The following is a 14046-nucleotide window of genomic DNA, read 5'->3' on the forward strand; positions in this document are numbered from 1 at the left end:
TCCGGGCATGTCCCACCGGGAGGAGGCCCCGGGGCAGACCCAGGACACGCTGGAGAGATTATATCTCTCGGCTGGCCTGAGAACGCCTTGGCGTTCCCCCGGATAAGCTGGAGGAGGTGGCTGGGGAGAGGGAGGTCTGGGCCTCTTTGCTTAGGCGGCTGCCTCCACAACCCATTCCTGGATAAGCGGAAGAAGATGGATGGATGGATGGATGGATGGGAATAGATTTGAAGTTAAATAGCCTGAGTTTTAAGTTGTCTGTAAGCTTTCCGTAAGTATTTTGTCTGGTTTCCATCAATGGCTAATGGATGGAAACATGGCTATAAAGGCTGATACAACAATATAATTTCTCTGGAAATATCAAAACCACACACACACACATCAGCTAAGTGTTTCTGGTAGAAGGGGGTTGACTAAAGTTGGCTAAAGTACAAGTCGTTTCAGTGGTTTCAGACTGGGCCAAAACAAAAACCACTGTCATAATGTCTATATCACAATGATATAGAAGAAAGTGCTCTAGCACAGCTGCATTATCTCTGCACGAGCTGTTAGTTTCAGCAGTATTGCATACGTAGACTTTTACTAATGGTGTAGCTTTAGAAGATCACCATAAGTCTGGTGGTGTTTGTGCAGTGTACTTGTTGTACACTGGTTGTACTGGTTCAGGCTCTGTCGTGGTTTTTGGGCTGCCACAAGATAGCATATTCACAGATTTTTATCAGGTAGAGGGGTGTGTTGTTTCTATTGTGATGCTTTTCAGACGTTTTGTTTTTCAGATGCCGAATAATGGACGTAGTTAAGTATTCAATGTACAACCTGCAGTGTGACGTGAGTGCAGGAATTACTGTCACGTAGGTACACATGCACACTTATAAGACGAGCTACAAATCCACGGGTCTTATTTACGTTGGGTTGATGAACACAACACACACACACACGCACACACACATGGAGAAGGACACATCAATGCAACAACACGCTCTAACTTTGAGACACCGCAGGTATAAGAAATGCAATCAAATAGGTGAAGCACACCCTGCTTGGTGGTAGATAAGCCATCCCTCGCTGCTGTACAGCCAAAGATGAATCAGCTGTCACGCCGTCTGGATGACAGCTTAAAGAATCACTTCTGAGCTGCCTCACACAGTCAAACAGACACACACACACACACAGGCACACACAGACACTAAATGTACCCAAATGAAGCTTTTCTTCTATTCAAATCCAAAAACAATACAACACGAAATGCAAGGTTAAAAACATTTTGCACATCATATTTCAAGTATTCTTATTAAAGAAAATATCACTATAAATAATAACACAAATAATATCTTCAGCTGACTTTTAAGACTCTGTCCCTCTATTCGGGCTCTACAATTTTGTTGTACATATACAGTGACAGTGAAGGGCTCTTCTGTTCTATACGAGTGCTTTCTACATTCAACCCATCAGCACTGCAGTCACTTTTCAGCAGACAGTTGTGTAAAGATGAAAAACCTGCCTTCATTTCAAACAGATTTTAAGGGAGTAAAATCTTATCATCCAGATGGCTTTTTGTGTGTACATTTGTGTAAATTCAACAGTTTTATGATGTTTTGTTACCTTGTAACAAGCGAATATATGTGCATACATTTTCTTCTGTCTAATGCCTCACTACCTTCCTCCCACTCATCACACATAGACACAGTCACACACACACTTCACACTTTTTCCTCCCTCCTCATGGCTGCAGCTGGCAGTTCCCACTGCTCTTGCCATCTCCATACCTCTCTGTTACTCTGCACCCATCTCTCTTCTCTCTTTGGCCTGGGAGAAAAGGCGAGGGGAGGAGAGCACCATAGCTCCAGGCCATTACCCATCACATCTCTATAAGCACAAAGCAGGCCTACCACACACACATCATTAATTAAACCTGCACCACTTACCAACACGCCTGTTTTCTTGCACACACACACATTTGGCATGCACATATTTGATCCCTCGCTGTTTTCATTGACTCAACCCTCCCCTCCTCCACGCACATTGTTGAAGGTCAATAATAAATGATGGGTATGGTCTGCAGACACGAGCACATTCAGAGACACACACACAAGAACAAAAGCTTCAAATACACAACAAACAAGGTACACAAACCAAAAGCTTGTCTCTACAGCAGTAGAGCACATCTGTCACAAAAGGAGGACAGGCAACGGGTCAGCATCCACCCCCGCCTCACAACTTGCCCTGGATTGGTTCCCACAATCATGCCATCCCTGCTGTCAATCTTCCCCTACAAAAAACCCCAACAACCAGCTAAAAATCGATGCAGACTGTGAAGCAACGAGCCTAAAGCAAAGCTGTGCAAGAGATAATAACACAGCCAGACTGTAGCGTTTATCTAAACATCAAATTGATTAAACAATTAGTTTACCGGGAGAGAGAAAAGGATCTCGGCACAGAAGACGCTTTCGTTATCCATCTCGTTTTTCCACACAGTAAACACGCAGAAGAAATCTCATTATAATCCAAGCTGTATAACAAAATGAGTTCAACAGGATCTTTAACACTGATAAAAGCCTCATTATTTTCATGTTTGTGAGTGCAGCAGTGATGGCATACGTGTGCGAGTAAACGCGCTCATTCGCTGATCTTATAAAAGGCCAGTTTATCAAGCCGAACATCATCTTGCTGACTGACCTCTTAAAGACAGGCACAGGTTAAACATGAGGAGCGCTGTGTGAAATTCTGACTGCGTCTGTTTGAATTACTATTCAGCAAATGCTTTGTAAATCACATTGTGGCTAACAGGATTTACTACGTTCCCCTCTGCACCATTTAACACTCTAACAAGGCAATCACAATTCAACTGACAAGGCTCATCAGGTGCTCCATACTGACTGATGACAGACAGTGTGGGAGGGTGAAATTTCATTTGGAGCCATAATCATAAATGTATGTTCGACATTTTTAACAGCAGTTCACAAATTTTGAGATTAGCATCTTAAAATCCAAAATACTAAAAACCCACACCTTTCTGATTTGGCGTTTCTGCCCAACATCTGCTGACATGTTGGCAGAAAGCCCTCTGGTGGTTACAGTCGAGACTGCACATCTGCCTGACAGCTGTTTTCGTGCTTAAACAACATCCAACACATCATCTTACTGTAAATTCCATTGTTTCAGTTTTTAAACCACTTATAAATTTAAAAAAGACTCAAATGGAAACACTTGTTTATTTGCATTTCAGCAAATGAAATACCTGAGATCTAAATGTCCTCTATTGCATTAACAGATTGAAGATTTTTCCAACACCCACCCTGATTTAAATGAAACCGACAAGTTTGAAAGTTTAAAACTTGAGATGAATGTGTGTAATTCTGAAGATGTCCATACATCTGGTGTCAAACTAATAATGTAAACAGAGAGATCAACAGGTAAAGAAAGAGGCAAAAAATAAAGAAAAAAACATTTAGTTTTCCAGGAAGCACCTAGCAGAGGCTAACAACAACACTCTCAAGACTCTCACCAAGTGAAACGAACAATGGTGCTAAATTTAGCTCATCATTATCATCTGCACATGACTACCAGACACTTGCCCTTCGTCTACGCACTTACTTTCTTCTTTAAGTTCTTTAAATACGACGTAAAAACAAGGAAGTAACATTGAGGAATCAGCCGCCAACTACCAGTAAAGTCTCCAAAGACGTAAGTGTTGACACATTACATTACATTACAAAATATTATTCCATTATTTGTTTGAAAAGAAGCAGGCAGAAGCATTTACTTATTTGTCCCTACCCCCTCAAGTTTTACCTCTCATTCATTTAATTTTTTTAGTCTTAAATTAAACAAACGACATATGAAACAAAAGTAAAGCAAAACAAAACAAAACATACATAAATCAAAAACAAGAAATTAGCAAGCCCCACCACAGTATAGTTTCTTTCATATGAAAAATACAGAATGTGTATATTTGCAGATACACAAGTTATGGAAAAACAAACAAACCCAAAAAAGAACCACAACACCATTACCAGCAACACCGTCCTGGGTTAACCCTGTTTTCTTCATCCTTATACTTATTTAAAATTAGGTTTTTATATTTTACTTTAAACTGTTTTATGTTTTTACTGTCTTTTATTTCTTCTGTTAGACTGTTCCATAATTTAACTCCTGCAATTGAGATAGACATCATTCTTAAAGTGGGAACACACACAAATGGTCGCACGGACCATTAAGGGGCCGGTCATTACGCCTTACACACACACAGTCATTATGCCTCTTTCTCTCTCACACACACACACACACACACACACACACAGTCATTATGCCTCTCTCTCTCTCTCTCACACACACACACACACACACACACACACACACACACACACACACACACACACTTACTTCATGGCCTTGAGCTGAACAAAAACACAGTGAGCAGGATTAAATGCCCGATGCCAACCCCGACACATCGAGCATTCTTTCATGAACGTAAGCATTTAAAAAGTAACAAACTGTAACTGTTGTTCATTATTATTTGTAGAACTTGGTGTAAGCATTTCTTAACATGACGCTACATACCCCTAAAATAAGAGAGGGGATGTCTAAACCATTCCTATTCCATTTCCATGCCATGATAATAGAATTTATTTTTCATTACTGGTATAATTTTTCTAGTTTTCATGGCTACATTAAATTAAGAGAATCTTCTGATAGACTGGATTAATGCTGCTACTTCAGTGCTTACAGAAGCTAATTTGACTTAAAGTAAACATTCACCATTAACCTTTTTTTAAGAGATGCTCAAATGTTCCCTGAACTAAAACCTCTCTTTTGAACACTAAAGTAAAAATAGAGAATGAATCCAACTGTGCATGTAGCAGTGCTGATAAGTTGGGTCTCCACAGCTTCTTAGACTCTCTCCCACATTAAAACAATGAGCATGGTGAAAGGAGCCGGGCTCGCTGGTGTTCCCAGCCTTTTCCTTCCTGCCAATGTGAACAAGAGCAGAATGTCTCACACCGCTTCTCCTGGTCTGCTTTTAACTGGGGGTGACTCAACCCCTCAAACACACAGGAGCCGAAGAAAGGTGCACAATGTTACAGCACACATGCACTGTATTGCATGAACACAGTTGTAAAAGCTCATCAGGGACGTTGCCAAAAGGTCAGAGTGGTTGGAAGAGGGTCTTAAGAGTGGGAGCCAGTTCCCAGGCCTCTGAGAACAAAACTTTTGGTTTTTTTCCACTGTGGTGGATTTAAAGCTCCCCTCACATGCTGCTGTGTTTCTCTGAGGCTGCAGGCAGGTCTGCAGGGAGGCCAACGCAGTAAATCAACAAGAACATTTAAAACACTCACTGTACATGACAAGTAGTCGCTCTGTGCGAATTTACCAGTCGTTCACGCAGACTGCTGACGAAACCCAACACAATTAGCGGTGCTGCAGAAGGCAAGGCTCTTTAAAGATAAGCAAGAACAAGCAAACATTTGATTGGAGGGAGCTGCAGCCCAACAAAGATCTTTGAAGTACAGCAGGAGGACGGGAATGTTAGAAATGGGATCTCTCTAACAGTCAGGAAACTAAAAGTTGCTAAATGCCATTTAAACACTGACAACAGAGCATCGAGGACATTTCACATGTAAAATGATTCACACAGGACTTTTTAAAAGCATGAAAAGGAAAACTCTCTTCCCTTTTCAACAACATTAACTCATTGCTGTGTCATTCATAATGAGAGGTTTCTAAATCTTACCATAGCAGCAGAGCAGACACATCTTTGACTTTTTACCTTTCCGGCTCCAAAACCAGTACTTGCGTCGTCGTTTCATTATCCGTCCAGTGTCTTTTACTTTAAAATGATCACCCAAATGGTCCTTCTAAACATATATATTCAGATAAAGATAGTATTCATCCTCACTGTGTCGTCCAGCCTGTGAGAATCACCTACCCAAGGATATATTGCGTCTCAGCCAGGATCTCAGGAAGTCCATCTCGTGCCCAAAAGTGAGGTGTATAAAAAGATTAGGAAAGGAAAAGTGTTACATAGAAACACTAATGTTGCACTTCCCAAGTGTAAAAAAGTGAACCTCTCCAGCACACTATGCTGCGCTTTACCCTACGATCCAGCAGAGAAAGATAAAAGATGAATCAGCAAGCCGCAAACACATTTTAATCCTGTTGCAGAAGGGATGTCCTCAGTTTCGCAAAGGTGAGAACCAAAAAGGCGGGCTGTACGTTTTCACAATATCATCCTTTGTTAAACTTCCTCAAAGTGGAAGGCTCCTTAGCTCATTGGTTCCTTGGTGTCTGCAGGCCAACACAGCAAGGCTGATTCCTCCTTTTCTCAGTTCAAACTAAAGGTAACAGTGTTGTAGTGGTCTGGGAAGGACCTCTTAGGCTATAACAATGCTTGTCAGGACCGGGAAAAGACACTCACAAACACTCACTCACACACACACACTGCAGTCAGGAAGCTCTGGTTGGCGCATGGAAAGAAAAACAGTCCTGGCTGAAACATGGCAGCTATTTAAGCTTCTATTGATTGGGCAAACTGAATCTCAGACTCATTAACATTTAGAAATATATTACAACAACAGATTTACCATAAATTAAAAATCGCCTGAGAGGACAAGCTGACCTTGAATACAGATGAAGATATAAAACACAGAAGTGTCAAAATAGCCATGAAATTTTTCACAGAACTGGTGTGTTTTATGATGAGTTTATGAAATTAAAAAAACAAATACTGAACACTAGTGTGTAAAAGTAAAGAACAATAGAGTCAAGAGCTGCTCAAATGGGAGGTACGCCTGGTTTTGCAAAGAGAATCAAAAGCACTAAACACGATGATTACTCTTCTAATTGATGCGGGATCAGCTGCACAGTGTCATGCCACTCTAAAGTGCAGCTCATACAGGCTTCATTATAAAGGACTACATTTCTCTGAAAGGGCCCTCCACACGCTGAGCAGTGACAACCGTTTGTAAACATTCCTAAGCGTTTAATGCCTCCTACTGGAGCGCTTGTGAACTGCACCAGTACCTCAAAAATAATTCTTCTGTGAATCCATCTGTTTGAGACAGTTTGTGTATGCAGCTCCTGACATTACACAAACACACAGACACAAAAGCCATTTTAGTGCACTACACACCCACAGTGATTATTCCTTAAGTAAACCAAACTCCTCCTCCAGACTTCAATGAGCAATCGTCTATAGTCTGGGTCGTTTCCAGCAGACAGAGTAAACTTTGGGAAGAAATTCCAATAAGGAAACAACTGCATTACTCAGTCTAATAAAGTTAAACATTAACAAAAATACATACACACCTGGCAAGTGGTTAAATATTATTGTACAACATTTTCACGCCAATGTTAACATGTCAGTGAATCTAACAAATGGAAAAACACATCTCAGACGATGTCCTGAAAGTCAAGTGATTTAAAAAAAAAAAAAAAATCAATAAATTGATAAGATTCCTCCTGATTCTCATGACCTTTTCACCGTCCAAAGAACAAAGCAATAACAAACTTGTGAATGGAAAAATACCAGACAAAAGTATCAATGGAAACCAATTAAAAAGAACTTTTAAAAACACATTAATTCAACATTTGAACCCAGACCTCAGGACAGCTTGAGGGTGGATATTCATTTATTAAGTTTATAAAACATTTATCCTCAAACTGAAAGTCTGACATCACAGATCAGCTGTAATGTGTTGAGTAGGCCACCAAACTAAACAAATGTACTGTGACACCTCCACCGAAATCAGAATAATACTTTATTCTTTATTCAACAGGTTGTAGTCATCTCATAGTAATTCACGTTTTCCACATTTAAGTTCTTTGCGTTATCCTGAGGAAATGATCTTACTTGTTAGCAGGTATCGTAACCAGAGATGGGCAGTACCGTGTTACTGTAACCCAATTACTTTTTTCAAGTAACGAGTAAAGTAAGGGATTACTATTGCAAAAACGGTAATTAGATTACCGTTACTTTCCCGTAGGAACGCTGCGTTACTGCGTTACTAAAACCGTGATTGTTTTGTGAGAATGTCTCATGACAGTGACGTAAGCGAGTGCGACGTTCGTGACAACAGCTGTGTGCAGATCAACAATGGATCATATATCGAGTGCAGAGAGAGTATGAGCGTGCAGCGTTTAAAGCGTGGAAGTACTGACCTTACTTTGAGTTTGATTCCATAAAAAGTGACAAAAACATTAGTGTCCGTTGTGCGTGGGAAGAAAACTTCTTTTTACAGCGAAAAAAACCCTAAACGTCCAAGCAAGCTCCCAGTAGCTACGACGTAATGGGAAACTCACAGAGAAACTCGCGGATTCTTCCACTGACCGTTGCACACCTGCACCAGGGTAAACCTCCGCCTACCCCACTCCTGCTTTACAGGTGAAAATAGAGCAACAGGACCGCTAGTCTTTGACTTTATTTATTTTCTGCTGTGTTTTACTTGCATCTATTTGAAAGACTGAGTGTAAACACACAAAATATTTTATTTTATGTGCTGGAATGTGCAGAAAATAGGTTTAAATATTAAACAAATTTCTTCCAGTCAGAGAATGTTGCATATAATTAAATTTTTGCTTGATGCATAAAGTTAAAAGATTAAAACTAATAAAACAATTTTTAATAAGAGACTTTTCCATTTGATTACATTTTGTATGATGGATTATGCAGAAAAAGTAGAATTGGGCTGAAAGATCTATCACTTTATCACCTATTCAGGTTATAAATTGTGTTTTTAAAAAGTAACTAAGTAACTAAGTAATTAATTACTTTTGAAAATAAGTAATCAGCAAAGTAACGTGATTACTTTTTTGGGGAAGTAATCAGTAATTAGTTACTGATTACTTTTTTCAAGTAACTTGACCAACACTGATCGTAACTACTCCAAAAACAAAAAAACAATTCTTTTTAGTTATTACAAAAACCTATTAGTTACATTTTCAATAAAATATTCTTTTATAAATTAATAATCTGAGCTGCTGTTATAAAAATCGTAACTTTTGGAGTCATGCACACATACAGTCCTGTGCAAAAGCTCAGGCACGCCTCACTCCTTATACTGTAAACAGGAAATAGGTGAAGCGATTTATCGAAACATATGAAAATATACACGGAAATACAATAAATAAGACAAAAAACCTTTTTGTACAATTCTAACGAGCTTGAAAATCAGTATTTGGTATGATCACCTTTATTCTTTCGATGCAGCCTGAACCTATGCAAGGCTTTGTCTCATTTCTTTAAGTAGTCTGCAGGAATGATTCTTCAGGGTTCTTGAAGAACGTTCAAAGATCTTCTTTTGATGTTGGCTACCTTTTGAGACTTGAGAAACAGGTGTCCACTGTGGTAAAAAACAACTTTTACCAGTTGCGTCAGATTTCCGAAGCAAAGCCGTTCCTTCCTTTAAAGGACCTTGAAAAGCTTATCCACGCATTTATCACATCCAGATTGGACGACTGTAACTCCCTCTTCTCGGGCCTCCAACACTCTTCTCTTTGCCGGCTTCAGTTAATTCAAAATGCAGCTGCGCGTCTTTTAACAGGTACGAGAATCCATGAACACATAACTCCAATTTTAGCCAAACTACATTGGCTCCCTGTTAAATAAAGTATAGATTTTAAAATTCTTTTGTTCACTTTTAATATTCTGAATAATTTAGCGCCCAGCTATCTTTCTGAACTACTCCATTCATACAATCCCAACAGAGCACTTAGATCGTCCAATCACAGGCTCCTAGTACAACCTAGGACTCGAATGAAGTCGAGAGGTGACTGGGCCTTTGCATCCGTGGCACTCAGACTCTGGAATAACCTTCCTGTTCATATTCGTACTGCTGAATCTATCCAGTCTTTTAAATCACGTCTTAAAACTTATCTTTTTACTTTGGCTTTTGATTCTGTCTAGTTGGCTGGTCCAGCTTGTTGTGTTGTTACCTATTGTTTGTTGTCGTCTTTTATTGTTTGTTTTAACTGTCTCATGCTTTTACTGACTGTGAAGCACTATGGTCAACACTGTTGTTTTAATATGTGCTATATAAATAAATTTTGATTTGATTTGATTTTGTTCTGTCAAGATGACTCCTCATTGCTTCAGTAATGTTGAGGTCCGGGCTCTGGGGAGCCTGGTCCATACGAGATGCGTGTGGGTTTGTCTATCCAGCTTTTACTGCACTGGCAGTGTGTTTAGGCTCATTGTTGCGCTCAACACGAAGCTCCTGCCATTTATAATGTAGTCTATTTTGATTTTGGCTGAAGTGCAGCCTCAAACCATGGCAGAGCCTCCACCATGTATTACAGACAGCTGTCGACACACTGTTTCACATCTCTCCCAGCCTCTTGCATACATACTGTACCGACGACAATTTGAACCACAAATGTCAAATTTGGTCTCATGGAGGTTTTATCTCTTCGGTCCAGTTATTGTGTAACGCTGCATACCTCATCTTCTCCTTGTTCTGCTTATTAACTAGAACTACTCTACACTCTTTTATAGAGGTGGGAATCACCATACATCCCACGATACGATATTATCACAATACTTAACGCACGATATGATATTATTGCAATTTTTTAAAATATTTTGCGATATTCAGATTCTGTACATAAAGATAAACTTTATCAATTTTCATTTTATCTAATATCAAAGTCTCACACTCAGTCTTTCTCTCATTTCAGTTTGATTGTTGACAAACTGAACGGTTTGTATTACAGTCTAGTCCAACTTAACTGAATGCAACCATCTGGTACAATTATAGCTATTCTGAACTATGCAGTTTATGAAAACTATGCAGCCCCTTCAGCAACTGAAGAATTTGAAAGTAAATTAAAACAAAATATAATTTTACATTAAATAAAAAAGTTTTAAACTTAATTAAAATAAAACATGTCTTAAATTAAAATAAGTAAACTGTCATGTTTATTGCTGTCAAAAAACAAGTTAAACACATTTGGACAGTGAAGGAATGTCAGGATTCTTGCTCAGAAAAAGGATCAACATGCTCTGAAGTCAGAGCACAAAAACCTTTTTGTAACAAAATATCGATTTCTGCTGTCCCTGTATCCATACATTATTAGCAAACAAAATATCACCATGCTACACAGTATCTAGTTTTCCCCCCACCCCTACTCTTTTATACTGCCAACACTTTATTCACTTTTAGTCACTTGCAGTTATTTATTCACCTATTCAGTCACTTTAATTTTAAAACTGTGTAATTTTATAACTGTGTATATTCTGTGTATTTATTATCTCACTCTTATTGTTTGTCCTTATCTTCAATGTCACGCTGCTTTGTTGTGTCTTAATTACCTCTTGGGGATAAATAAAGTCTTTCTGATTCTGATTATTTAACGATGGCTTCTTGACAGCCATCATCCACTGAGAGCATTTCTGAAGAGGCTTTAGCAAACACTACATGGATCAACTGAAGGGCCAGATGGATCTCAGGGTCTGTGTCAGATCTTCGCTGGATTTTTTCCAGTTTGTCAATAATGTGACTTTCAGATAGTGTTCATCTGCTGTACGGAGTTTTTTAGGGCTAACGTTTCTTAATTAGTCCTCCATTGTCAGGTTTCCTTAAAATTTGTAAGGATGTAGTGCACAGCATGTCAAGTTTGCATTTAATAGCTCTTTAGGAATCAGCTCGTTGAAACTTGTGAGGTACGAGGAAGGGGCTGAAAATGAGTAAACAAACAACAAAAAAAACCCAACAACCTTGAAAGACATTCAGAAAGCGACTCCAGCTTCTTATTAGTTTAAATATAAAGAAATAAAGGCCATTATTTCAGACTCTCGCATGGTACATGTGGATTTTTCCTCCAATCTGAGCCGTTAAGACTCTTTAATCACATTTTATTTACAAGATTTTAACTATGGTGTAACCACAGAAGTGGGTGTGGTGGGGGGGCTGCGACTGGCCGCTTTCATCATTCAAATAGCAATCACACATGAAGCAATGCTTCTCCATAACCACACGTATGATTTATGAGCAGTGTTTACTTATGTGGTTCAGCAAAGCATGTCATAGAAAAAACGAATCACTGTTGAGCCACCGTGAACTCAACTGTACAAGAGAACCATTGCTGAAGAGAGTTAAAGCCAGCGGAGGACAGTAAGACAGTTCAGCTCAGCGTGAATGGCCATCAGTGCAGCAAAAACAATACCGGCAACAGCAGGCTAGCAGGCCACACAGCTGCTGATTCATACAGTCCCACTGCTTCTATCTTAGCACACAAAAAACAAACAGTCTCTTTGTTGGAGGCTGACACGGCTGTGTTCACATCAGCATAAACCGACGTGCTGTGAAGCTATTTGGACTCCACTGAATTCACTTTACTGTGCGTGTAGATCGTTGTGAGACGTTTCTAAGACATGGACACACATACACAGATATATTCTGGAGGCTATGATAGTATCCAAAGATATTTACATGGTGCAATCCAACTCAGTTACACTGACACGACAAAAAAGGGCTGACATGGTAACAATGTGTTACAGGTTCAAAGGATAACAAACTTGCAGACCTAATAGTTTATTTCCTGACCTTTTGTCCCCAGCGACGTGATCAAAACTGACACAAACGACTGCAAAGTCTGTCCTTCAGAATAAAATGATGGCTTAGAATCCACATTCATACCAAAGCTAGTGAATCGTCTGGCCTGAGTGAATGGAAGTAGAGCGTAACAGATGATTAAAAGTTTAAAACCGTGTCTCTGCTGAAAGCCAGAAAATAACTGCAGTCAAAGAAATGCAGGCTCAGCCAGGCATAATAAAAAAGCTGGATCATTAAGAGTCATATTGGATCAAGTTGAACAGAAGAAACAACTGCAGCGGGGGCAATTAAGTCATACGTATTAGTTCGATTCAGTGCTTTAACTCCCGAGAGCGATCACAGTTCATGTGCAGGTTAAATTTACTGTGACAGAAGCAACATGACAGATTTGTTGTTCGGTGCAGTGAGAATGACGGCTGGCTTTCATGGTAAGATGTTAAAGCCTCTTCTGATGGAAAATGACAAATCAAATCAATTCTTCCAGAAATGAGCCAAGACTTCACATTAACAACATCAGTGTATGCATTGCTCAGTTCTCAGATTCAGTGCTGCATTTTGTTATTATCCTTTGGCCTATTATCATAAAAGCAGTTTTACATAAAGCATATACAACTTGGTTTATGGCGACATTGTGCAATACAAGGGGGTAGTGATTATCAACAAGTGACTGCAAACACAAGGTGATTCAATGCTTGGTAATAATTTTGGGTATTTTAGGACTGAGCTCACTTCCTCACCTTAAAGGTGTGGACTTGTAACAGGAGCGGTCCACTGACAGGCAGATTTTATGATCTGAAGCCACCTTCCCTCGTCATACATGCAGTGATAATCACTGAACAAAGTTCACATCAAACTAGGAGTACTGTATTCTTAGCTGCGTGTTTGCACAAGCATGCAGTAGGACTGCAAGATAAGGCCATGAGTCTAAGCTGATCTTGCCCCGTCACAATTGTAATAATCATTTGGATCCTTTTTCAGAGTCATTTCAAATGTAAAACTGGATTAGCGAGCCGGTCGGGGTTCTGCAACGAGTCATCTGGAAGTTTGTTTGGTCACAGATCCCAAGATTTTTTTAATGCATTTGAAATGTTGAGCTGAGATACGAAGTGCACAGAAACCTTTTGAGGAACACCTGAGAGGTGTACAGGCAGTGTCATGTGACTGCCTACTCATTTTTGTTCACTCTGGTTATTTGGAAGAAAAAAAGAAAAAAAACATGCCCTCCAGCCTGCAGATGGTTACACAACAGGTTGGGTCTTGCCTTGAAACCCTTCATACCTGCTGATCAGCCAGCACTTCAGCAGTGGGCTGTAACGGAGGTGTGCCGAGTGTCACGGCCTGGCCATTCCACGCTTACCCAACCGGACTAAGGAAAACACATCACGGCTATGTGACAGCTAAAAAAGTCATAACACTGAGTCATTCGTACGTGCACATGAAAGCATATTCAATGTTTCTAGTGGTTCCTATGAAGACATATTAAATATTTAAGAAGTTG

At 39.6% G+C, this 14046-nt stretch overlaps 1 protein-coding gene across 2 annotated transcripts in view; it reads right to left on the minus strand.

The window, feature by feature from the left end:
- The window catches only part of fgd4a (FYVE, RhoGEF and PH domain containing 4a), a 58210-nt gene that overhangs the window by 43804 nt on the left and 360 nt on the right, over positions 1-14046 (minus strand). Inside the window, exon 1 of one of the 2 annotated variants that reach the window (XM_087842830.1) lies at positions 5732-6275. The exons of the other annotated variant lie outside the window; for it this stretch is intronic. Coding sequence (XP_087698956.1) covers positions 5732-5807 — 76 coding nt within the window. The 5' untranslated portion in view covers positions 5808-6275. Of the gene's footprint in view, positions 1-5731; positions 6276-14046 lie in introns of those variants that run through there. 2 annotated transcript variants of the gene reach the window in all.

This window comes from Neolamprologus brichardi, chromosome 7 (assembly GCF_056152115.1).
Source record: "Neolamprologus brichardi isolate AB-2024 chromosome 7, ASM5615211v1, whole genome shotgun sequence".
Taxonomy (NCBI): Eukaryota; Metazoa; Chordata; class Actinopteri; order Cichliformes; family Cichlidae; genus Neolamprologus; species Neolamprologus brichardi.